This window comes from Microtus ochrogaster, linkage group LG4, assembly GCF_000317375.1.
Source record: "Microtus ochrogaster isolate Prairie Vole_2 linkage group LG4, MicOch1.0, whole genome shotgun sequence".
Classification (NCBI taxonomy): Eukaryota; Metazoa; Chordata; class Mammalia; order Rodentia; family Cricetidae; genus Microtus; species Microtus ochrogaster.
Genome location: NC_022030.1, coordinates 13,244,324 through 13,272,078, shown reverse-complemented (window position 1 = coordinate 13,272,078; position 27,755 = coordinate 13,244,324). Strand labels below are relative to the sequence as shown.

At 41.2% G+C, this 27,755-nt stretch overlaps 1 protein-coding gene across 6 annotated transcripts in view; it reads right to left on the bottom strand.

The window, feature by feature from the left end:
- Phactr2 (phosphatase and actin regulator 2) overlaps positions 1-27,755 on the bottom strand; it is a 272,398-nt gene that overhangs the window by 121,545 nt on the left and 123,098 nt on the right. The window contains exon 1 of one of the 6 annotated variants that reach the window (XM_026786172.1): positions 8,487-8,644. The exons of the other annotated variants lie outside the window; for them this stretch is intronic. Within the exon in view, the coding sequence (XP_026641973.1) occupies positions 8,487-8,532 (46 nt within the window). The 5' untranslated portion in view covers positions 8,533-8,644. Of the gene's footprint in view, positions 1-8,486; positions 8,645-27,755 lie in introns of those variants that run through there. 6 annotated transcript variants of the gene reach the window in all.

Here is a 27,755-nt window from a genome sequence, read left to right as displayed (position 1 = left end):
TTGTTATTTGTGAGCTGGTAGACAAAAGAAAAATGTGCCTGAAGCTTCAAGTTGGGAGTCCAAGCATTTGGAGAAAAGTTAATACAGCCAATTTATGCCTCTGTTTCCTTGACATTCCATGCGATCAGCAGATATGAAACCTTGGCTTTGGCCACGTCTAAATGAGAAAAGGTCACAGAGGTCACAACACCACCAGGAAGTATCAGATTAATTTGAAAATTGCTTTTCATATTTTGGTACTTATCATGATGATCATCTTTTTAAAAGTACATTTAGGATCTTTTAAAAATGACTTGCATGTGTATTTGCATGTGCATGTGGACATTCATGGCATAGGCATGGGTGTGCCGCAGCACAAGCATAAGGGACTAAAGACAGCCACATTCACATGGGGGGTCTTGCTGTATGTTGGTTCTGGGGCTCAAACTCAGGTCATTGTACTTGAACAGTATACGCCTTTACCCACTGAGCCATCTCTCCAGGCCATAAATGGCTTTTCGGTAACATGACCATACCTCAGCCAGTTCTATAAATCTCTTAGCATTTGACTCCTGCTACTTCCAAGGTGGAGCCTTGACAGATTGTCCCAGTGAGCAATTAATTTCTTTGCTCTTTTTAAATTTATACTTCTATACGTATAACTGCTATGTCTGAGCACAGGCACCTTGCAAGGTTTTAAATACATATTCTCAGACTTCTCTCTTGATAGCATGAACTGGTTTAAATCACCACAAGGCAATCCTTCTCTGATAGTTGTTCATTTTATCTTGACTCAATCCATTAGGTGGCCAATGGTATTCCCCCGCCTCCTCTCCCCTGTTTTGTTCTTTCATTTACTGCTGAAACTTTCATGTGGAAACTGATCTTTCAGTGTCTTCTTTTTTTTGTTGAAGATTTTATTTATTTATTTATTATGTATGCCTGCAGGCCAGACGAGGGCTCCAGATCTCATTACAGATGGTTGTGAGCCACCATGTGGTTGCTTGGAATTGAACTCAGGTCCTCTGGAAGAACAGTCAATGCTCTTAACCACTGAGCCATCTCTCCAGCCCCTTTCAGTGTCTTCTTATAAATATCACAGACCAGTTACTTAACTTTCGTGCTTCTGCTTTCCTCGTGGATAAAATGAGACACAATACTAGTTAGTTGTCCCATATGGATACTGTGAGCTAATTCCAGTGTTGAGAATAGGTCTTGGACCAATACTGAGATTGTAATTTCAGATACCGGGTAATTTTTTTTTAATGCCTGTTCATTTGGGCATGGTGACACACAGCTTTAATCCCAGCACTCGGAAGGCAGAGGCAGGTGGATCTCTGTGAGTGCGAGGCCAGCCTAGTCTAGAAAGTGAGGTTCAGGACATCCAGGGCTACACAGAGAAACCCTGTTCTGAAAAATCAAACCAAAACTAACTGAACCAAACCGAAATAAAAAGTCTGCGTCCTTTGCTTGTTTTTCTTACTGTTATGATTTTCCATACATGATACAAATATCGATTTTAATTCTGTGATTTCCCTTTCAGTTTGCTGATATCACTTATTTGCATTTTTGTTGTTGAGGGAGACAGCCTTCCAGATACTGAAAAATTTCTCAGGAGCACATCTTTTCATCATACACCAGAGTAAATCACAGGGATCAAGTAGCAAAGGAAAGCTTCTGTTAGGAAGCACTATTCATAAAGGAAGAAAGGAATTTATCAATTTGCGTCCATGAAACTTAAAGCAGTTCTATGAAAAATACTGTAAATAAACTCCCAGTTCAAAATAGTCACTGACAGATACCACAAACAAATCAAAGAAGTGCACATTGTCAATCAATCATCTTCATACTTAAATCTGTAAGAAATCATAAAAACACCCTGAAGCTACAAAGAGGTGATTCAGAAGCAAAGAATTTTAAATGTTCAACTTTACTATTGAAATGAGAAGCATTTCCCCCACCCCCCAAAAATATTTATAAAACACTGTCCAAAACTGTCTGTGCAGAACATTGTGGGCAAGCTCAGTTGTCTAGTATCACCAATGCATATGAACACCTACATAAAGACCCAGTGGGTACTGAGTTCTGATCTGCTGTTCCGTGCATTCAGCCTGCAGGCTGTCCCACTCAGAAACAGTGACTTCTGTTTCTTACTAAGTATGTGGGCAAAGACACACTGGATAGGCCGAACAGTGAGAGTGGTCAGAGAAAGAATTCTCACAGTGAGTAGCTACAATGTGTTACCTTCCACAGGAACAGTCTGATAAAGGCTGTCACAATAAAACACACAAAAAATATCGCTGAGCAAGACATTCTCTTGTGCGGGAATTTACTGATACCTATAGTTCAAATTACTCGGGTAAGGATGTTCAACATTTCTCATAATGGTGCATGTACGTAAAAGAATTTCCCACCACCACCACCACCACCACCAAATATGGGCTGGAGAGATGGCTCAGAGGTTAAGAACACAGGCTGCTCTTCCAGAGGTCCTGAGTTCAATTCCTAGCAACCACATGGTGACTCACAACCATCTGTAATGAGATCTGGTGCTCTCATCTGCCGTGTAGGCATACAAGCAGGCTAAACACTGTATGTATATATAAATAAAATCTTAAAAAAAGAAACCCCCCAATAATATAGAAATACAGTGGTCTTTAAAGGAGAATTTCATATATTTTATAAAAAAATATCACTTGTTTGCAGGATTAAAGAAATTAGCATGGTCAATTTTCAAGTCATAGTGCATGAAAAAGTCAAAGGAGACAGCAGTAAGTTCAATAAGCCTTGTTTGTTTTGATAAAGAAACATAAAAAAAACACTGTGGAATGGAAATCAGTGTTCAGGCTGGGTTATAATTAGAAAGCAGGACTGGGTGGGGAGCCTAGGAGGAACTTGAACTCATTCTTATATCAAATCATCTTGTCATGTTGAATTTTGACCTTGTCCACGTTATTTTCATTAAAGAAACAAACTCCTTTTGTTTCCTTAATATATCTACTTTATGAAGAATGGATAAAGTAGGAGCCTCAACTAAACCTGGAAACTTAGAAACACAGGTAGACAGAGCGTCTACCACCATCTAGAACGACTCTGCACACCTTATTAACCTGTTTTCTTGCCTCCCAAAATTGGGATGAGGCATTCCCTGACCTTTCTACCTAAAAGGCTGGGACAGAATTACCAGGAACAGGTCTATGGTACAATGTAGATGGGGTGAGGTTAAAAAAAAAAAGGGTGAGAAGAGATGGTTATTAGATTAAGATATCACCCTTCACACAATGGAGCCTGACAATTATAATTCTTGAGGTTAAAAAGAAAGGAATAATAATAAAAAGAAACAATATATAGCTTTCATTCATATAATTACCGGCTTAAGGTTGTCAAACTCATCATTGAGAATATTGTTTGTTGATTCTGTACCCAACAAATACTTCCTGTGTTCAGTGTACCATGCCCTGTTCTGGGCACGGGGCCACAGAGTACAGGAACCACTTTAATGGAAGACAAGCCTAGTTCAACTCTACTTAGAAACAAAGAATCCAGTCCTCAACAAAGCACTGCCAAACCAAATCTAGCACGGTACAAAAGAAACTATATACTATTCCCAAATGAATTTGTCCCAGGAAGACAAGGTTAGTTGAATATCTCAATATCAACTTAATGTTACATGTGGTATTACTAACATACAACAAATAAAAAGCAAAATTCACACAAATATCCTCATAGAGAAAGAAAGAGCTGTTGACAAAACCCAACATTTTCATGATGAACACATGAAACAGTTATGAACTAGGAACAGCGAGAAATTTTTGATAAAGTCACCATGTTCCAGAGTTGTCTGTAACATCCCACTTATTCCTGAAAGGCTCAAGCTACTAGCCCCCTATCCCATGCTTAGCAACAGGACAATGTTCACTTTGACACTGGACTGCAGAGTCTCTATTGAACGGGAAAGAAAAGTATCATTCAAACCAGAAAGAAAAAAGCAAAATGTCTCTCTTTACCTATGACCTTGTATCTAGACCTCATCTATAGTATAAACTTAAGTACAGAAAAGTATTGAGAAACTTAAAACCATTAGGAATAAGTTTGTTCAACGAGGTGCAAAATATATACAAAGATAGAGTTTTATATTTCTAAATCCTAGCAATTCTTTAAATTAAATAAGAATAAACATTATAATAGCATCAGAAACAAAAAAATAGGATAAATTTTTTTAATTTATTTATTTATTAAGGATTTCTGCCTCCTCCCCGCCACCGCCTCCCATTTCCCTCCCCCTCCCCCATCATCAGCTTGAAGAGTAATCAGGGTTCCCTGACCTGTGGGAAGTCCAAGGACCACCCACCTCCATCCAGGTTTAGTAAGTTGAGCATCCAAACTGCCTAGGCTCCCCCAAAGCCAGTATGTGCAGTAGGATCAAAAACCCAAAAAAATAGGATAAATTTAACAAAAGAAGAAATTAATGTGGACTAAAAACTACGGAACGGTGGGAAGAGGGGCATGGGAAACAACTCCATCAATGGAGTACTTGCTCCAAAGGCACGAAGACTGGAGTTCAATCCTCAGAAGCCACATAAAAAGTTCCAAGTGGTAAGACTCTAGCACTAAGGAAGCAGAGATAAGTGAATTTCTGGAGCTCAACAGCTTGCCAGCCTGGCCTACTTGCCAATCACCAGACTAGTTAGGTATCCTCTCTCAAAAGGGGGAAAAAAAAAGGATTGCCAGACCTCCCAAAGAACTGAGGACTGAGGTTATACTTTAGCCTCCATATATGCGCATGTGTGCAAGCACACACATGTACACGCATGCACATGCACGCACACACCTGAATATAAAGAGTAGAAGGAAAATTTAAACTATCTAAATAAATGAAAAGGCATTGTTTGCTTGGACTAGATTAGCATTCATTTTTAAGATGGCAGTATTATTGAGCCCGAGTCAGTTTCAACACAACGTCTATCAAAATCTCGGCTTTCATAGGAAAACTGACAAGCTGACTGTGAGCTTCATATGCAAAGGAGGACAAGAGAGATGGAAGAGACAAAAGAATCTTGAAAAGGAATCAAATGAAAAGGTTCCTGTTTCTCAGCTTCAAAAGTTTACTACAAAATTACAGCAGTGCAGTGCGGTACTGACACAAGAAGAGACATTTGGATGGAAGGGAGTTACAGAAATAAAAATACACAGTCAACTGACTTCCTACAATAATGCCAAAACAGATCATCACCTGACTCTCTCAGCCCCCTCCTCTCTCTCGTCCCTGAATTAGAGATAGATCTCGGGGCCTCAAACATGCTGGATAAGTGTTTGATCACTAAGCTATATCCCCAGCCACAACAGTTCAATGGAGGAGGGATCACCTTTCGGAAAAGTAGTACTGAGACAACTGGATATCCAGAAGCCAGAGAATGAAGCTGGAATCCTACACTACACGGCACATGAAGATTAACTCAGGATCTATCACTGACCTAAGGATCAGAGTGAAAACTCAAGAACCCCTAGAAGAAAACAAAGCCATAAATGTTCTCGGTTTTCATAAGACAGTGTTTTTAGTTTTAGACATAACAACACAAACCAAGAACAAAAGAAAAGTTAATGGAACATCATCAAGCCTTTTAAAATATGAGACTCTAATTATATCATTCACTTAAAGAAGCAGGCCACAGGGGCGAAGAAAAATATTTGCACATGACATGAACCTTTAGAAAGTAGAGAACTGCAAGCCAGTATCACAAGGATGGCTAACGGAAAAATGGACAATAACAAGTGTTAGGCAAGAAGGTGAAGGAACTGGAATTTCACCCACTGCTAAAGGGAAGGTATGCAGCAAGCTGCCCTGGAAGGCCACAGCCCCTTAAAAGGTTAAACCTAGAAGATAACCCAGCAATTCTTTCCACTTAGAGATTCCAGGGAAATCAAAACATACCTTCGCCAGCTTCTACATGAAGTTCAAGCAGTGCTGCTCACAGTAGCCAGCTAAGTAGAAGTAACCACGATGAAAGGCTAATATGACTATTTGGCAATAAAGCGAAATGAAATACACATGCTACAGCTCAGTTGACTCGTGAAAACATCACGCCCACTTGAAAGAGCCAGCCCTAAGAAAATACACACACTATGATTCAATTCCCATGAGACATTCCTGATCAGCAAATCTATAGAGATAGAAAATAGATTCACGTTCATTAGCAGGAAAGAGAGGGAGAGAATGGGGGCTGATGGTTACACAAGCCAAATATACTAAAAACAGTAAACCATACACTTTCAATGGGAAAATGGTATGGCGTGGGAACTACAAGTCAATCAAACTATATTTATAATTCCCTACCCTCAGAAATAGCTATTAATAATCCTCTAGATGCCCCGAAAGCAGATGTAGCCCAGAGCTGAAAGTCTCAGGAGAGCCTGGAGTCAGAAAGAGGGAGGGGTAAACTGATTTCTGGTGACAATGCACATTCTTACAAAACCCCAAACCAAGTGATAAACATGAACTCCGGAACCTGGTGCTAGAGATTTCTCCCCCGACAGATTTTGCCTACCCCCACCCCCCGCATTTATGCTAAGAATCACTTTGGGCACGATGGTCTCTGGCGGCCACTACAAGCTTACACCATTGATGACTGAGCTCACATCTCACCTGGAAAGTCGGGGAAGCAGCTGAGGAAGAGCAAAAAGGGCTTGCCATCCTCAGGCTCAGAGAGCAGACAGCGGAAGAAAGTAGGCAAAACCTGGTTGTGTCTTGTGGTTGTTTTGATTGCTGCCATTTAGAATGTTCTGGTGAAACAACTGGGAGATGAAGTACCGCTGACAGAGATCTTCAGTGGATACCACAAGAAAACAGCTGCACTTTCACACCACAACCACTGCCATTCCCCAAGTCACACACACACAAAAAAACAAGTTCCATTCATAAAGCTTGGGTTAGTCATTTCAGCTACACCAAGCTGTGTGAATCTGAACCAAGAACCTGCAAAGAGAGCTCCCTATAAAAAACCTTTCCTGACCAAGCCTAACTTTTTATTTCAGCAGACTGCCTGCTCTCTCGCTATGACTGCTCACAGCATAGATGCTAAGGCACTCTGAATTTCTTTTCCTTTTTCTCCTTTTTTTCTTTTTCTTATAGTAGTAAGGAGGGAGAATAGCCGCATTCTAGGATTTTGGTTGCTTCTTAGACTTCACTTAAGTAATATTCCATGATTTATGTAAAGGCAAATTCCGCTTCTCCATAATTCACTCTAGTAGCATCGTGTGGCAGAAGAACTAAAATCACGACGGCACTTCCTGAGTACTAGCTGCACTGGAATAATGAGTTAATTCTGTCTTTGCCAGTGAAGAAGCAAACAAACAAACAAATCTTTGTTTTAATTGAAAGCTATCACACTACTTTAAATGAGACAAAAGAAATCCAGTTTTATACGGGCCAAATCATCTTATAATGAGGACTCTAACCAGCATGCCCTATCAACCCTCTCTCCCCTCCACACACACATAAACAAGCGGTCATTTGATGTCCGGAGCAATGAGGCCGTATCATTATTAATAAGGGAAACGAGAAGCTTTCTCGGATTCATCTTATTCTCCCTTGCAGAGGGGTCATTCTTGGGGGCATTAACCTAAGCCTCAGCCATGCTTATGAAGTTCCAAGGGACGAAGCTGAAGCACCTGCGCAAACCGTGGAGAGGGCCTGAGACAGTCAACTCCCTTGACTCCAACATCCTGGAATACCTTCTAAACCTTCTCTGTCTGTGCCCTGCCATTTCCTTCCTGTGAGATCCTGTTGATGTCTGCAAAACCAAAGGGTCCACAAGACCACTCAATGGTCTCTGCGAGGTCATGGCTCAGAAACTATTGATGGAAAAATATCAAAATAATACTTCGTAGGTGTATTCCCGTATCCGATCACATGATGTGTCGCCAAACAATTGTTTATTCCTAAACACGGGACAACGCCAGCCTGCTTACTACCTTCCTTCCTTTCTTCCTTCTTTTCTTATTTTTTAAAGAAAACGGCTAAGAGAAGCATGGTGCTGTAACTCAGAAATATTACACGCATTTCCATAAAACTAACTTTATTCCTCCAGACTTCCCTAAACGCTATGGCTTATGTGTGTAACATAAACAAAACAAGTATCATCTGAACCAATTACACATTTTGGGGTGGTTATTAAATATTCAGCGTCCTGCCAGGAAAGGAGAAAGCAAGCCGCACTTCTGCTCCAAGTAACAAACCATAAATCAGTTGACAAGCTTGAAAGAATTCCGTTCTAGTCTGTTCTAAAGCCAAGCCTAAGGAAAGGGGGGAGCCCGCGGGAATGTTTCTCCTGCTCTCGAAGTTTCGCCTTTGCAAAACAGATTCGTGCGCACGCAAATGGCGCTTCTCGGAACTTTCTGGCTCTCAAGTCATCTGGAGACAAACCAAAGCCCGGGGAGCGCGCCCTCGCAGAGCTGGGGCCTGCGCCTGGGACCCGGCTCTGAAGGCGCCGGCCTGGCCCGGGACTCACCGCTGCCGGGCTGCGGGGACAGCGCGGACACCGAGGTCTGGCCCATGGCGGGTCACCGCCCCGCTGCGCCTCCGCCTCAACGGGCCGCTCCGCTCCTGCGCGCCCCCGTCCGCTCGTCACCGCCGCCGGCCTCCCGCGCGCTCATCGCGGCCCGCGCCCGCCTGTCCCGCACCTTCTCCCCGCGAGCGCGCGGGTCGCCCAGCCCTGGCAGCGGCCGATCCAGCCCAGCGGATGCCTGTCATTCCTCTATGCAGATTAGCTGGGGTCAGGGGTCACCGGGAGAAAAGAGGGGGGCGAGGGCGACCGGGAGCGGAGGAGTGGGGAGAGCAGGACACCGGGATGCTGGTGTGGGGTGTGTGTGGGGAGTGGGGGCTGCTGGTCTAGCTGAACCCCGGGGGGCTGGGTGCCTATACCCCCTGGGGCAGAAGGGTTATCAAAATACTCCCTTTAATTGTCAAGGTTCAATGTCAACTGATCCTCTAGGTCTGAGAAGAAGAAAAAAAAACATTAAAGTACTTTGTCACTGGTATTTAATTTAGGAAAATTTGTTTCTTTAAAGTTAGTTCCTTCCTTATATTGTTTGCAGCATTGCAGACCTGTTAGAGAGGCCATTGCGTAGTGTTTTCCTCTCGTTAACAATTATCTTCCCTTCACCAAATGCAATAAAAACAAAACAAAATTAATGGCTTTGGGTTAGACAGCACAAGTCAGTCATGTCCAGTGACCTATGTGTGACGTCAACTGAGCATATACAGACTTGACTTTACCACCTACAATTCTAGCTCGCTTGCCTCCTCTACACCTCAGAAGAATCACTTGTCAAGTAAGGTGTTTAAAACACTCAAAGGCAGACACAACCATAACAACGTAACATAATATAACATAACTATAACAACAACAATAGTTTATTTGACAAACTATTATGCCCCCAAAGCTGAATTAACACCCCTATAATATTCTATTAAGTCTCAAGTTTCTAAAAACTATGAATACAGATAGAAGTTTTGCTATTACAGAGAGTAGCAAGCTGAGTGATCTAGATTTAGTATATATACCTATGTGTGTAGGCATGAATGTATATGTATATATAAATGTACTATATCCAACAGAAGGGTAGTTACATGAGTATATTCTGTTATGAGTTGCAAACTATGATGGTATACCCCTTTCTGAATATATACATCTCATTAAAAAGTATATTTTAGCCACATTGCTTATGCAACCTTTCATCTTTTAGTTTATCCTAATCAACTCTGAAATATAAAAATATTGTTCATTATAGACCTTATAAGATCATCTGCTTTAGCATTTTAATCATAAAAAAATCAAATTTCCTTAATGCATGTATAACTGAGCTCAGTGAGACCTTGTTTTGATTTTTGAAAGACACTTGTTTAACATCACAGTCAAGTAAGTGGCCCCTCTCCTTTGGTGGGAAGTTCTTTTCCTTAAAAAGCTCTTAAGAAATAAGAAACTGTGACTTTTCGGGGGAGGTTGGGAATTGAACCCTTGGGGCTGTTTGCATGCTAGGCGAACCCTCTGCTACTGAGGTATGCACCACACTCAGGAAATCCCAATTCTTAAAATGAAACCGAAAAACTTAACGAAAACATGAGTTGTAGTTAGGACAGTAACATCAACAGCATCTCTCATCATGGGGTACCCGAAGCACACACGGCGTTGTGTTCTGAGAACACATCCTCAGCGGTGAAAGGGAACTATGATTTGCTGCTCTCTGATTTCTTTGCTTTAAATTGCCTTGAGAAGCAAACAAGCCAAATATTTGTGGAAGTGAAGAGGAGAGATATCTTACCATGGTGCTTCTGGCTGAGCTTCGCTGATAAAGGAAGTCATTGTTCAGGGAGAACACGTAAATTCTGCCCATTGAAAGTTTATAATAGAAGCGTTTTAGGATGATAAACGTCAAACTGTGGTACAATGGTTTTTGCTATCACTATTTCTTTTCTTTGAGAAACGAGAGTGAGGCTTGATTTCCCCATCTACAAAGTCTTATTTCAAACATTATGGGGGAAAGGAGTGCTCTGCGGTTCTAGTTTTCTTTTAGGATTTGCTTAATACATCCACATTTACCTGTTCAAGATTGTTTTCACCCTGATTCGATGGCTAATTCTTGGCCTCGTCTGGAATTGTGGAATTGTAATAACCAGTGATCAAGTTACATCTTTCCCAGAAACTCTCCCAGTCCTGTTAGATTACCCTGGAGGTACATCAGCCAAACTGTAGGAAGTGTGCCCCAAGGCACCTTTACAAGGATGGGAGCATCCTGCTTCCAGCGTTTCTGCTGGGGTTTGGTGTCTTAATGGAGAACTTAAGCCAGTGCACAGAGAGGAAGTCTATAGCAAATCCCAAGTCTCCTTTTGAGGTCAAAACATGAAGATTAGGAAGTGAGATACAACAAGAGTATTTTCAAACTGGACATGGTAGCTTACACTTGAAATCCCAGCACTTGGAAGGCTGAGGCAGGGGGATTGCCATGATTTCTGGGCCTTCCTGTGCTACACAGTAAGTTCCAGGTCAGCTTGAGCTACAAGTAAGACACTGTATCAAGAACAGAAGTATTTTAAGATACGTTTCTTCCCAGATGCCTCACTCATGCCATACTGAACTTACACAGACAGTTCCAGGAGTGGCTCTCATGGGTTTAGAGTGGATGCTAGGAACAATTAATGTCACAAGAAAAACAGGCATTTCTCCTAGAATACTCATTCTAGGGAAAGGGTTAAAATGCTAGAAAAGATGAGTGCCTATCAGAAGAGGTCACCTGCATACACTTCGTCAACATTGGTACCTTTGGCCCCAAACTCCATTCTGGATTTCTAAACTGATCTCTTGTGGAGTGAGAGCCTGGCAGATACATAGCAATGGATTTGGGTGCTGGTTTGGAGGGAGGGGGGCCACATAAGATCCATTTATGAACCTTCAAAACTGATGCCACCTGGTTTGCCACATTTCTTACAATGGAACAAGTTGACTCTAAACCAGAAAGTGCTACCTCCTTCAGCATTTTTGTCTCCCACCATTGGATTCGAGAAGCTCTTTATATTAAATATCTCTGAAAATAGAAGAATAGCATTTACTGATTTTTCCCCCATTGCCCAGTATAGTTTCCATCCTCAGAAGAACTGTGACTTATTCATTTACTTCCAGGAAGAAATGAAATCGAGGGGATTTACTTAGACTTTCCCTTGGGAGACAGTGTGCTTTTAGGAGCAAGCACTTGTACGTAGAAGGTTTTCAAACACTTTACCCCATCACTCATGTTTCCCTGACTTGTCTGCCACGGGCGTTATTAAACTCAGCCATCTGGGGTATCCAAAGTGACAACTGCACTTGTCACGAATGGAAAGGACAGTGGCAAATGAAAGCAGATGTCAACCTAACCTTTACCAACCTAGACTATCAAAAAGTCCTTTCCTAGGAGGTCAAGGTCCAAATTGCAGAAATGTAATTTGGTGACTGGGGGAGAATTTTAAGCATAGAAAGAGAGATGAACTCAGATGTCCTGAGTCCTAGTCCGGGGTCTATTGTCTTGCTTGGACCCATCAGATCTGCTCATAGCCATTGTCTGACTCGGGAACATGGAGGTAGGCGCTCATGGTGAAAAGAAAAGTTAAATGGGCCCTCCCCTCCCCCACCAGAAACAATTAGATGGGTGACAAGAACCACAGTGGCCCGGGGAACAACCGGAAATGGCCATGTATGAGTTTCCAGAGTGTGTTAACATACATTCTTATTTTTGGACTTGACTGTGAAAATTTAACAAATTAGTAGCCTTTCCTCGGCTAAAGGGAATTGTAGTTGTAGCAAAGGCTTCCTAAGGTGAAGGGGAGAGAATGTAAACTCAGTGACTTTCCAAGGAGAGCTTTTCCCCCTTAATTATCTGTTTTCAAGGTACAAATGTTTATTTAGAAAAACCAAGGGAAACTGAAAGATTGCCCAAAAGGGTCATTTTAGATTATTGCTTTCTATGTACTTACTCTGTCGAGAATCCCTAAGAAGTAGAGAACTGTCTTTTCTCCCTTCTCTCTAAGAGTCGCTGGAGCACACCCTTTTCCAGTGGTAAAAATGCTTTAGCACAGATGTTCTACTAATGTGATAAAAGTATTTGTACCCCAGAAACTAAAATCCAATAAGCAAATATTTTCAGGTTTTCAAGTGAGTTTATTTTATTAGACAACATTCCAGTTTTATTTGTTTTGTTTGTTTGTTTTTGTTTTTACGACTTTCTATTTCTTTCAGAGCGTGGCTACGTTGTTCAGAAGGCAGCGTCCTTAGGAAGTTGTGGCCACTAAAGGCAAACAGAAGGCTTTCTAGATTTTTATACTTTGGGCTGAAGTCTGGAAATTTAACCTGAGTTTACATCTTAAAATGTTACTCTGTCGAGGTGGCAGTGGGTTCTTCTCCATTTTCTTTAGCTCTAGAATTCTGAGAGAACGCTAGTGTTATCATAATGAAAAGAGAATCCAGGCTAAGACTCACAAGTTTGGACTTTCCAGTTATATCAAGCATTGGGAAAAAAGAGAAGCGATCACATTCCACAAATGCTAGGCCGAGCAGGAAACCAACCTGTAAGGCAAGTTTTTCTTTCCTATTGTTCTCATACTTTTATATGATTTATTTCCGGAGTCTCCTCCCTCCTTCTCCTCTCTCAAGCTAACAGGATTAACAAAATACCTCGCTTGGGCCCCTCCCTGAGCTAGTCTCCACAGCGGGTATGGAGAGGCTTCTGTGTGCTTACTTTCTGACTGAGCCAACTCTTGGAAGATTTACTCAGAAAATAAAGCGCTCAAGGGGTGGACTGGAATGTCTTTTTCCAAAGACTTTAGGAGGAAAAACACCTTAGATGTAAAAAAGGACCAATCCACAATATCTGAAACTCTGCTATAAAATTCAAAATCTTTATTAATTCACTAACCAAAAACCTATAGAAAGCAATCTTCAAAATGCCCCCAAAATTTACTGCTTGGGCTACAGAAAATAATAGTTTGATGTCAAGTCCAATAACAATAACTACTGTATTCATTCCCAGACCCTAACAAGGTGTTTGGGACAATGAGCACTTAATACACACAGGATAAGTACTTATGTTATCTTCTTAATACCAACAGTAGACAAAAACTCATCTGTGTGTGAATATATAGTTAGGGTTTCTATTACAGACAACTCTAGCCTATGTCAAGTCGACATAAAGCTAGCCAGCAAGACATGCATGGTTTGTTAATAGGGTACTGAAAATAGCAAGTCCATCACTGACTGTATCTCTGTCTTTCTATAGACTTCTTGATGGGACAGTCATGTCTTCAGGGAACTACGAAAGATTGCATACCTACCATGAGCAAGGCCTTTAATTCATGGGCTCGAGGACAAGTGGATAGGGACACTCCTCTGATGTTGGTCCCACTTGAGTACTGTGTCAGGGAGGGGGATGCAGCATCCTATCCTGACAGTGACTACCCTGATTGATAGATGTCAGTTCCTCCTGGTGTCAACAACACAGAGCAGGGAGGATCGAACCTAGTTTCTCAGCTGGCATAGTTCCCATATAGAGTTGGTGCCTCGTTTCAGAGAAGATGCCTTCCCCCCCCTCACGATTTAAACTGCTTCTCAAATCACAGGAAAATTAAATCTGATCGTATGCAATCAGACTAAACTATGTTCACTTGTTTACTGCTGCAGCTTTTTGAGGACTATGTTACAAATTGTAAAATGCATGCTTTAGCAAGTAAACAGTCCTGTGGGTTCTGATAAGTGACGCCGTAAGCCGAGTCCCATCGTACAGCCTGAAGTTGGTCCCTATCCCAGCGCACATGCTCATCCCTAGCATCAGACACCCAATGGGTTGATATCCACCTGTGATGGCTAGCCTTGACTGCCAGTGAGAATTGCCAACTGGACTAGTTAGAGGAGCGCCTAGAGGTGTGCACAGCACACCCCTGGGTGCTTCTGGGAGGGCGCTTCTAAAGAAGATTAACCGGGATGGGACAGCTCATTCTGACTGTGGGCATCATTCCATTGGCCGGGGTCAGGGTGGGAGAAAAGGGGAAAGGAGCAAGACAGGTCCACATGGACATACATGCTAGCACAGGCTCTCTCTGCTCCCCCTCCCTCCCTCTCTCCCTCTCTGTCTCCCTCTGGGTTGCTAAGATATGAGCTGGTTTGGTCCCAGCAGACCCACCCTGGGATAATGGACTGAAATCTTCCTCCCTTCATTGCCTCCCTTGGGTATTTTATCATGGTGACTATAAAGGCAGAATACCACCCCTATAGATTCATTTCTTGAAATTTCAAATAAATGAAATTATATATAGCAGTTTTTTATAGTTGATTTATTTCATTTAATTTAAAAACTGTCCACACAGTCCGATATATTCATATTTTCCCTTTTTTGTTCTGAATGTGTTCCATTATATACCTACATCAGTTTGCTTATTCATTCTTAAGTTAATGATTATTTGACTTGAAACTGCATGTCATTATGAAAATACAATTATACTACACTATGTTATATTTATTGCATCATAAACATGTGTGTACAAACACACACATATCCCAAGTACTTAGAATGAAGATTAATATAGGGGGATACTATATATTATATATACACATATATACATACTCATAGAGCTTGTGTTCTAAGTAAAAGATAAAAAATGAGCAATGGACATATTAAGATAAAAAGTGCTCAAAGCAGAGAAGGGACTGAGAGAGCCTGGGCTAGTGGGAGATTCACAACAGTCCCCTCCATAAGACGATGCTTATGGAAAAACGTGAAAGAGGGAATAGACCTAGCCAAGTGTCAGTCTAGGAGAAGAGTGATCCAAGGATTAAAATCAGCAACGACAACAAACCAATAGTTAATATAAAGCCAGTATAGGAACACGGTTTACATGTTTGGGGAGTCTAAAGGGACCGGTGAGTTCAAGCAGAGTGATGGCTGTTCAGGTAGAAGCTCCACCACAGCCCCTGGCATCAATGTATCTTAAGAGTCTTTAATGTTCTGCGGAAGCTCCAACTCTATCCCCCTCCCCCATCTCTCTCCAAACCCTGCCTCATCTCAGAAAGCCCACCAGACACTACTCCTCCACCAGAGAGGCTCAAGGTCATTCCCACTGGGTATTTAAACTGCTCCCCCAGAAAACAGACACGTGGTTTTTTGTTGTTGTTGGGTTTTTTTTTGTTGTTGTTGTTGGTTTTTTTTGTCTTTCTTCCTCTCTGGGGGCAGAAAAGCATCTGGGAGTGGTTTACCTGTTAAACCTGGGCTTTTTTCTAATTCAGTTTGTGTTGGTGGCAAGGCTTATTGGGGTGCAGAAACTTTTCAATGCCCAAGGAAAAAGGAATTATCTGCTGTGTAGGGCCTTGCATCTAAGCAGGAAGACTGTGACTTTTACTACAAATAGGCTATTTATTACAAATAGGCTAGGCATTCGGTGACAATTAGAGAGGCAATAGTGTGATCTGTCATATGTTAGGCTCATGGTGGCTTCTGATGAGATCAGGTGCATTCAGGGCAGCATGGCTGGAGATATCCTGGTGGCTTCTAAATTGAGAATGGAGGAGAAAAGAGACTGTGAAAACATCCTCGGCTGCCAACGGTGGCGGCTGAGAACAAGATGCGACAGTGGGATTTGTGAGATGCTCCTGGACCCTGATACATTTTGAAGGTGGAGTCAAACTTCCTTATGGATTAAGTGTGGGGGTGAAGCTAGGAGCATTCAATATGTGTTTTCTGACCCACTGGAAGGATCAAGCCGACATTCTAATTAAAACTAGAATAGGAAGTGAGTGCCACGGGCTGGAAGTGGAAACTCAGAACATTCATTTCAAGATGTTTATCCAAATGAAATGAATAGTGTACAACCAACACGAAAAAGAAAATCAGCCTATAGCTATACAAATTCCACTTAAGCTGAGTGTGAAGAATTAAAGGGAAAATTCAAACAGTAGGTAGGAAACACAGTTGCCTCTTTAACTAATCATCATAAATGGAGAAGTCAGGAGAAGCATGTCTATTATTAGTACTATGGAGAAATCAGTATTATCTTAGAATCCTATATCCAAATAAGTCCATATTCACTAAATACAGACTTCCTGAACTCTCTCCACTTGTGACCCTGGAACCCTCTAGAAATTTTTACATGACCTCAGATATGAAGAGATATAAAATAGGTCTATAAATTGCTGCTAATAAAAAGTAAAAAGAACTTTGTTTTAGAACAATTACTTGGTATACAAATAATTTTAGGATTTATTAAAGATGGAAATTTACACATGAATGATATGGATATACTTGCCTATTTTTACACGCCGAATTAAATCTTGATTAAAGGAGGTATTGCAGGGCACAGTGCATCTACAGCAGGCTTCAGAGTTGATCAATATTTTGATTTTATAATCCTAAAGACTTAGATTGATACTTTGCCTACATACATACATAGTACAAAGTGGCAGACGTATATTTAGGGTTTGCTCAGAATTTGTTGGAAATTTTGCCCTAACCTCAAGCCAAAATCCATTGAACTGTTTTCAAAAAGTGAAACCCAAGTCTACAACTCAAACAGTAATTTTTAAAATATAAATATTCCAGCACAATACAATCCGAAGATATACTAATTTGATACTCCCAAGGTGAAAAATGCTGGCAGGAATATATTAAAAAGTTACCATTTTCTCTAATTTACCATGGACTTAGTATGCATCTGATTTTGATTACATTTAATTATTTATTTAATTAGTGTGTGTGTGAGTGCGTGAGTAAGAACATGTGCATGCCGTGTGGACAGGCGTAGCTCGAGGGTGTGACTTTCCTCCTCCTATTATGTGGGTCCCAGAAATCAAACTCCGGTCTTCAGTTCTGGTGGCAAGTACTTTTTAATTTTTTTAAAAATTGTGTGTCCAGGGGTGTGACTGTGGTTATTTCCATGTGGGTAAAGGGGCCTGGGCAGTCTAGAACACTGATCCTCATGGAGCTGGAGTTACAGGCAGCTGTGAGTTGGGAGGCATGGAGTCCTCTGTAATAGCTGTATGAGCCCTTACTCCTGAGTCAGTCTCTCCAACCCTGCCAACAAGCACTTCTACCAATTACATCTGACTTTGTATCAGTTTTTGTCCTTGTGCACCCAGGAAAGTTTCACTACTGCCAAATTGTTCACAACCGCCATATTCAGTTTTGTGACCCCCAGTATGGTTACAATTCGCAATTTAAGGAGGTGTGCGCTAAATCAACCAACCACTGAAATTATTTAATCTCTCCAGCAAGAAAGAAATTCCTTAGCAAGAAAGAAATGAGCCCAAAGATAAGTGAACTATGCAAAGAGCATTAGCACACGAGGCGATAGAATGGTGGTGAATTTGATCAAATATAGGCTGTTCAAAATAGGGGTAGACAGTTTTTAACATCTTTAAGTCCCGATTTTGATGAAAAGGAAGACAGATAAACTAAATCGTTTAGCTTTATCTAGAAAATATTACTGTTTCAAATAGCAAGAAAACCGCAACAGGATTCCAAACTCAAAAAAAGAAATTAAAGAAAATCTCACCAATATTAAGAACAATGGGGGGGTTAATACACATGCATATTAAGATGATTCAGTCCAAATTAGTAAATTTGATAGACATAAACAGAATAGACTTTTTTATACAAACATGGAAACTAAATGATGGAAAGAAACAGAAATAAACCTCTTTGTTTGAGAATTATAGTCGACAAGCCCAAAACACCAGAGTTGAAAGCAAAGCTAAGAGCACTGGTTACCTTTCTGTTGCCATGATAAAACACCATGCCCAAAAGCAACTTAAGGATGAAGGAGTTCATTTTGGCTTATGGTTCCAGGGAGATGAGAGTCCACCACAGTTGGAAGGCATAGCAGTAGGCAGTAGGCATGGCAGCCTCATCAGTAGTCTGGGACTGCACATCCTCAACCACAAACGAGAACCGGAGAGAGTGAACTGAAAGTGACATCAGACTTTAAAGTCTAAAAGTCCAACTCCAGTTTTCTGTCAGCAAGGTCACACCTTCTAAACCTCCCCCAGACGGTGCCACCAAATAGGACCCAAGTATTCAAATACCTAAGCCTATGGGGGCAGGGGAGATCTCATTCAAACCAGCATAATCTCTACATCAAAAATGCTAACTAAAAAACTGATATATCAGCATTAATAATATATTAATCAAAATTTAAGTCACAATAATAAAGAGCAGAGAGACCTACTATATAATGGTAGATTGGTCCAACAAGGTGTTTTTTATACAAACTATAAACCTGTGTGCCTCTGAGATCATAACCTTGAAATATGTCAAAATAAAAGGAATCACTAAGCGGCTGGGTATGCAGTAATGTGGAGAAGTTTTTAGTACATCACTAAAATGCCGTGAGATTAAGAAAACAGGACATTTTTATAGTTATGGGGCTGGATAGTCCAATTGACCAAACTCAATGTAACAGACAACCTTAGAGACAGGGACAGAAGAAATAGAAAGCAGAAACTCAGTCAGTGATAGAGCACTTGTCGAGTACATATAAAGCCTGGTTTGACCGTTAGTACTGAAAGAAAAAGAAGGAAAGACCAATAGGCACACCGACAGATAGACATGGAAAATATACCATTGAGTAAGTTCTGCAAGATAAGAGAAATCTCAATAAATTTAAAAGAACTCATATTACATAATCCTCAGCCTCTGAACAACATCCGTATTGTCCAGTTAAAATAGAAACCAACAAGGAAAACAAAGGGTTTCTTTTTTTTCTCACATGTTTTTAGAAACCCAAATCAACACACTAAGAAAACATAGGAAATCAAACTATAATTTATAAATTTCTCTTTGGGACCAAACAATCATAAAATACTGGAAAACATGTACAATGAAACTAATCGGCTGATGAGAATGCTAGGCATAGTTTTGTATTTATTAAAAATCAAGGAAGATTTATTCAGAAACACATGACTCAATCACGCATCGAGTTAGGTAAGTATCAAGCTATTGACCCTAGAGAGGGAAAGGAAAAGGGGAAAAAAGCAAGACTGGAAATAAGGAAAATAAAAGCAGCAATAAAACAAGACGGATGATTCATTGTTTGGTAAAGTCAGGACTCTCATTCAACCCCGTGGAAAGCGAATGTGACTCAACATACCCTTAGAGAATGGCCCACAAGCAGAGATGGAAAAAGTAATTGGGATGCCGGTGAATGTAATTTAAGACGAAAGCATTTCCAGGAAGTTAGCAGAGCTGAAGCATTGCTACTAGGGAGGTAATTTAAAAGTTATTATTTTGCATTTCGAGGGAGGGGGGATGCGGATGAATTTGAGTTGTTATTTAAACCACTTTATTAAATAGCTCGGAATCCAATAATGAAAAACAGATGAAGAACTACGCAATGCTTATTTTTATCCCCTGTCGAGTGAATACATCTCTGTCGTATTTTTTATTTGTAGTATAATTGTATCTTCAAAACCCCAATTGATGTCTTAAGGGAGCAGAATAAGCAGTTTCTTATGTTCGGCGGGCTTAACTTCAACAGCTCCTTCCTCACATTTTCCAGGAATTTCGAAATGGGGTGGGCAGGAGGGAGTAGAACTTTAATTCCTGAAGAAACGCTCTGATTCTTCTTCGAGAATGCAAACGTAAGCCTAAGAATCCCTCCAAGTTAAACAGCCCTCTGGGGAGTTGTGCGCATATTACAGAGGCTCTTTACGATAGAGCGGATTCTAGTTATACTGCAAATTACTTCTCAATTAGGGAGAGTTGACACAGTCTCCAAACAGGTGACAAAGACAGCAGTGGAGGAGCAGGAGGGGAGAGAGGTGCCCCTGGAGCCTGCAGGTGTTCTGACTTAATCTTTCGTCAAAACAAGATTTATTTGGGGAGAATTTATATAGTCACACGATTAGAAAGCGGGCACGCAAAACGCACTCAGCAAAGTGCCATTTTTAAAATCCAATTTTTATTCCCCAAATTCTCCAAGTAGACGGCCTCCCATTTTGAAAACATACAGGAAAAGTTCTGTTAAGTTAGGAAAGGGCCCAATAGAGTGGGGGGGAGGCGAACCACCGGGAAGGCAGTTTTTCTTGCGAAATTATTGTTATACCCTAGAGAATCTATTTGTTTTTTTTTTTCTGTTTAGCAGGAGAAAACGCTGCAGAAATTGCTGTTCTATAAATATTGCAAACGCCACATGGACGTCCACTGCTTGTACTATTTCTTCAAATTATTTGATTTCTTCTCCACAGCCGTGTAGGCAGTGTTGTGAACCAGGGACACAGCCATTGATTTGTGTCTATGAACCAGTGCTGAATGTAATATTTACATTTAATGAAGAGACAGCCACCAACACCATAGATTTCCCAGTTGGGTTTGCGACTTTAAGGTGATTATTTTTTACTTTGTTTCTGTGTGAAATAATACCTCACTTCATTTAAAGAGTTTCATTTTATGCTAAAGCCCTATGAATATTTTAGCTGTGTTCCATTATTTATGTCAATATAGGAATATCTGGTACCTGAAAACTGATATTGCTATCTGGAGAATGAGACAATTATGAAGCCTGCCAGCACTATAATTGTTTACAATTCATGACTTATTTTCTTCCCATCTTCTGTCTGACTGTTAAACTTCTATTTCTACCTTCTAGAAGTTCCTAAAAGACTCCCCTCCTTCGGGTTTTTATTATCTGTCTACTTGAATTGATTGTCAGTATCTGCCTTCCACTTCTCTGCTATTTTGTTTTCTAAGAGGCAGGCCACTTAGAGGTGAAGTCCCCTGGACCCTTATCTTCGGGTCTCCATAGTAACCTCCTCAGTGGCATTTATACCGTGGCTGTTCATCTATCATGCTCCTTGGATTTAATATCACTTGGAGTGACATTATAATGGTTAAGAAAGCATTTACTTTTGTAATAGCAGCAAGACAGGAACATGGTTAAGTGCCCAGCATTTTATACAGGAATGAAGAATCAATGATTGATCCTTATCAATATACCATTTACATCTGTGAGTACCAGAAGACATGGTTAAAGGAAATTGAGGATGCCAAAGAAATGCCAGAGGACTGGCTTCCCTGGAGGCTTTCCAGTAAGCGAGGTGTCAAGAGAGCATCATTTATAGAAGTTCATGAGTTTTTTGGGTCAGGGATTGAGAAAACCTAAGATCTGGCTATTACTAAAATCACGTTTAATATGCACCTACTGAAATCCACACATTTAAATTTTCAGTAGACCCTGCTACAACTCTGTTCAGTTTCTCTTCTCTTCCCTTGTTAAAGATCAATTGGAAATGTAACATACTAAAGCTAAACAAAGGTACTCACTAGCTGGCAATCAGCACAAATTAACAAACCTGACAGAAGCCTTTAGTTAACCTATGCGTCTACTCATTAAGATAAATAAGTATTTCTCCACAGTAGGGACCCTTGGGTATCCACACCACCGTGTGACACCATCCTTTGTGAGCAGGCAAAGCCTATGGCTTTCCCCTAACTAGCACACTATGAGAAGGATGCGTGCAAGTGTAATCATATGGTTGTATTTTGTAACACTCTGATATCTGTCTTGCCAGAGGATGCTCACCTTCCTTCTGGCAAGAGGCAAATTATCATACTGGTAAGCTATAGCATAGAGGTATCGTGAGATCCAGAGTGTGGCACGTTCAGGCTCACAACAGGCAAGAAACTGAGCCGGTCCTCAGTCTGTCATTCTGTAAGAAACGTAATGTTGCCGCAGTCAGTGAGCTGGGATACAGAGCCTTCACCTGTCAATCACAGCCCTGATTGACCCCTGCCTTGACTTCAACCGACAGTCCTGAAGGTCTAAGTAGAAGATAATGTTAGACTATACTTTATTCTAAGCCTCAGAATTTGAGATCGCTTGTACACTACATAATTTGTGGTAATATCATATTTGCCTAATTACTATCCCAAATATAAAACACTGACTCAATTCTGCCCCCCACAATGAAATAAATTGTTCTCTATAGATAGGTGGCTAGGTTAGGTGAAGATTAATCGATATGATCTATATACAAGGATTAAAAAACTTAGCCTTCTACTAAACACTGTAACAACATTTAGTCACAGCAGGATTATTCGAGTGCTGGTCAATGGTTTAGAACACCTTAGTGAATTTTGTGGTGGGGACTGGAACTTAGTTCCCAACACCCAACTCTCATTAGTGTCTTACAGCCCTCTGTTACTCCAGTTCTAGGTATGAGACCCTCTTCCGATATCCAGGAACACACACACACATGCATGCACACACACATGTATGCATATACACAGAGATACACTCACATAAATAACAAAATATTTTTTTTTATTAAAGCACATTGTCTAAATGCATTCTATGGCAATAATACACTAAGAAACAGCATCCTAGCACTGTAGCTTAGGTTCATCCAGGGAACCCTGCATTTGAACTTCAGTGGTTCAACTTCAGGGTCTGTTTTCAGTTCCTACCTGAGCTTTGAGAATCTTATTTTAAAATATATTTAGAAATAGAAGCTCGAACCTAGACAACAATGAGGACCCTAAGAGAGACATACATGGATCTAATCTACATGGGAAGTAGAAAAAGACAAGATCTCCTATGTAAACTGGGAGTATGGGGATCTTGGGAGAGGGTTGAAAGGGAGAAGAGAGGCAGGGAGGGAAGCAGCGAAAAATGTAGAGCTCAATAAAATCAATAAAAAAAAAAGAAATAGAAGTTCACTGTCAGGATAATGGAGTCAACAGATTGTGTATGACGGTTGCATAGAAATGCATGTGAAACTATGTTTTGCATTACATCACAGACTTAAAATCTATCTGACATGGACCCTAAACCTTGTGCAATTCCTCTCCAACTGGGTGGCAAACTTTTAAAGTTTTCCCTAAAACAAAAAGACTGGCTAATCCAAGTGTAGCTAAGGATCTACAGTAACGAGGACTCTTAGACAAAAGTAGGAGGATAGAATAATTGGGAATTTGTAAATTTATCTGGCAGTTTCTATAAACATGCACCTAGCCTATGACTCATACATTCTATTTGTCACTTGTCCAAGAGAAATAAAAACATGCACCCATAAACAGACCTGTTCAAGAATATTCATCATAGCTTCATTTATTTTTGGGCCTAGATCCTGTTGTATGGCCCAGGCTGGTTTCAATGTCAAACGATCAACTTACAGCAGCAGGCTTCCCTGTAGCTGGGGCAATGTGCCCCACAACTTTATTCTGGTTGTTTGTTTTGCTTTTGTTTTTGTTTGTTTGTTTGTTTTCTTAGGGCTGCCGATCAAACCCAGCATGCTAGGCAAGCTCACTACTCCTCAGCAACCTGCGGCTTTAATTTTCAATCGCCCAGATCTGAAACAGGTCAAAGAACTATCACCAGATTGAATCAACTGTCACATATGCAGTAGTAGAATCCTACTCAACCATAAAACCCTGTGCTGTGTGTGCTGTGCTCTGCTGTGCTGCCTGAAACCTTCCTCACAAGTAAAGGTTTTATTCTCCCAGCTGTCAGGAGTTTTGCTGGCGATATCCCTTAGCTATCAGCCACTACCCGAAGTAGGAGGTAGGGAAAATTCCTCAGACTTCTTAGGGAAGCAGCCCACATGGTTGCTGCTCATGGTTGCAGGGCCACAACGGACAATAGCTTGAGGCAGTTCTGACAAACCATCCAGCATCAAACCTGAGTGAAGTCAGTGGGGGTGGGTGGTGTTTGGAGGCAGGCACCTCCGAACCCTACTGTCTTTCTACCCCTTCCTATTCCTCCTCCATCCTTTCCCAGGCTGCTGATTCCAAGGGTCCTCATCAGCGAATCCCCAGCACACTGATCTTCCCTCCTTGGCAGAGAAGCCAAGCTATGGAATCCGGTGATAAACCCAACCAAAGGAAGGCTTTGAAGCAACTTCACCAACTTGAAGAGGCTAAGGACAAAACTGTGATGTCGGAAGCTCAGAGAGGACTGACTGGGATGGGACAGAGCACTCTACTGACAGGTGGAAATAGCCTGTGTCCTGATGGGGTGTGGACGACATGGATGTGTGCCGATGTCAAAACAGACAGAAGTATTCTCTCAAAATATAGGCACTTCTTTACTGCGTGTAAAACTGACCGCGGTTTTTCTAAAGTACTAAAGAAAACGGAACCAAACCAAACTTGGTTTGAACTTATGTTCATGCACATACTTTTTTATATTTCACTCTGGCCCATCGAGCCTTTATTCTTTGGTTGTTTTGAACCTGAGTTTTAAAATTAACAACGTTGTTATGCTCCTCTTTCTGAGGACTGCAAAATCCAATTGACGTGCCCTTTCAGACTGTCATAATTAAAAGTGTTATGCTAATCAGTTGTAGCTCTAAAGCCTACGGAAAGGCATGTAATCGCTTCTTGTGTGATGACTCTATTCATCAGTATGGCTGGGCACAAAGTTCATCCAATTACAAATTCAGCTACCTGTATCCTCATTTAGCATGGATGCTGAGAGAATTCTCAATCAGATTTAAAAATCATCAAGCACAAGCTATTATAGTCAGAAAGACCTGGGAGATCTTTCACCATGCTGACCAGAGAGTTTGGCTTTGCCGGTAATGGAGTGGTGACCATCCACGCTGTTTCCCAGATACAGACAGGAGTAGACTTTACCCCTTACCCTAAGGCACGTCCCATCGACTTTACCCCATACCTTTAGGCATGTCCCATCAGGCATGCCTCCTACGGGTTCTGTGTCTGTTGTTTCCTCTGCAGCCTCACTTGGAAACAAAAACACAAAACCATGCTTTATCCAGGAGTCTTTCCCACTACTGATGTTTCTTACTTTACACTAAGTTCCACCGTCATTGAAGGGCTCCATTTATGCTGGAAGTGGTGGCAAATACCTGTAACCCCAGGACTTGAGAGGAAGAACAAATCTGTAGTTCAAGCTTATCCTTGTCTACATAGTAGGTGTGAGGCTAGTCTGTGCTACGTGAGACTACAAAAGACTCTTTGACCTTGTTAGGATTCTAATTTTTACCATAAACTAGAGGGGCACAATCTACTTGCTGTCTCTCTGCACCCCTTTTCTCTCATGTAGCAATTCTACGGGAGGCAATTTTGGGAGAACCCTGTTTCTCAGTAGATAGATTTGGCTCTGTGCATATTTCACTAAGAATTCCATGGAGTATTGTTGACACACAATTCACAAACCCTATGACTCAGTCACTTAAAAATATGTAATTGAATACTTTCACATGTATGTAGAGAGTTGTGTAAGCATTACTACCCTCAATTGCATATTTCATCACTGCAACGAGAGACCCCGGAGCCCAGACCATCACTTGTCTCCACGGTCTCCCCAGCCCTAGGAAACCACTAATAGGCTTCCTTTCTCTAGGAATATGCCTATCCCAGATATTTCATGTAGATGGAATCATACACACATCCTTTCCTCACTGGTTCAGTTCACTTAGCATGTTTTCAGTGGTACTTCATGGCGCATCCCCAGATCAGTCCTTCATTCATCTGCTGTAGGGACTTGCTATATCATATATTTCCATTCATCAGCTTGATAGATATTTGTGTTATTCAAATTTGTGCCTGCTATGAGTGATGTTCCTATGGATTTCACAGATCAATTTTTGGCGAATACATGGACGGTGACAGTAACTTTCTGATGCATTGCTTAAGAAACTGGAGCCAAAGAGATGGCTCACTCAATAGGGGCAAGTTTGGTGACCTGGGCACCCATATGAAGATAGAAGGGGAGAAATGACTTAACGGGAGTTGCCCTCTGACCTCCACATTTGTACCATGGTACACTCCATTCTTACCCCTGCTAAACAATAAACAACAACAAAAATAAAAAAGAAACTTGCAAACTGTTTTTCCAAAGCAGCTGAAACGTGTGTGTGTGTGTGTGTGTGTGTGTGTGTGTGTGTGTGTGTGTGTGTGTGTTTGCCATAAGGGTAGGTACCTACCAACATAAGGTCAGGTCCTTTGGAGCTGGAGTCATGGGGTGGTTGAGGGCTGCCAGATACAGATCCTGGAAAACAAACTATGGTCCCCTGCAAAAAACAGTACCTGATCTATTATATTAACTGGTGAAGCATTTTTCTAGCCCCTGACTATTGTAGGCTTGATTTGCATTCTCTGGGGGTCAAAGCTAATGAGCACCTCTTTATATGTATAGTAGCAATTTGTATATCTTTTTCAGAGAAGCACAACATTTCCCATTTAGCTGTTTTGTTTGTTCCTGTGTTATGTTTTTTGAGCATGTTAATGAGTCAATTGCCTAGCCCAAGGTCATAAAGATTCATACCCACAGTTTCTTTGAAGAGCTTTAGCTCTTACACTTGGGTTTCCTTCCATTGTGAGTTAACTTTGTTTATGGCATAAAGTTGGGTACTCTTTTTATTTAAAAATATTGATTGATATTGATTGTAATTCTGGGACTAGAAACCCAAGGATTTGCTCATACTTATTAAACATTCTGAGTTACACGCTCAGGCCCCACACCTTATTCTTTTTTGCCATAGTACTATTTACTGATAAGATGATTCCTTCACTGAATTGTCTTGAGAGCCTTATTAAAATCAGGATTCTATGACTGTGTTTCTAGAGTCTCCATTTTGTTGCATTTATTTCACATAAAAATACTTCATCCAAATACACTTTCCACCCAAAAGCCACATGGATCTGGAGAACCAGTTGGCATACTATGTCTTCAAAACATTACAAGTGACCCAGGTGTTCCGACTTTGTTTGTTTTTTTTCTTGCCAGCTTCCGAGGCCCTGTTATCCTCGGAGAAGCATTCAAGGCATTCAAAAAAGTTGTAGTTTAAGGACAGAAGGAGCCCGAACAGCTTCTTTAGGCAGGAGTGGAAATAGCAGGTCACCTGTTTTGAGGCAGTTTTCCCCAAATCCAGAGGTGAACCTCAAAGCATGAGTCAGCTTCCTGATGTGTGCTGTGACTAGCCTTGTTTTGAAGTGCCAAATTATAGGGGCCTCTTCTGGGACCACTGGGTCAAGGCTTTTGGGAAGAAAATCCCTGAGGCCAGGTGACAGCATGTGAGATGAAGTCCAGCCCTCCCACTCCCCAAGTTTGGCAGTTACCTGTGGGGGAGTAAGACCACATTGGTGCTGTTTGTTTTAGTATCTGTCAAAGAGCTTCAGGTCTTTTGATCTGGGGAAGCCCTGAGGGTTCTCGAGGCAGAACTGGGTTCATTATCCACATAGGGTACTTAGGGTTGCTCCTGAAAGAAGGTGACCATATTTCATAAAACTGTAGCCTCTCTCTCTCT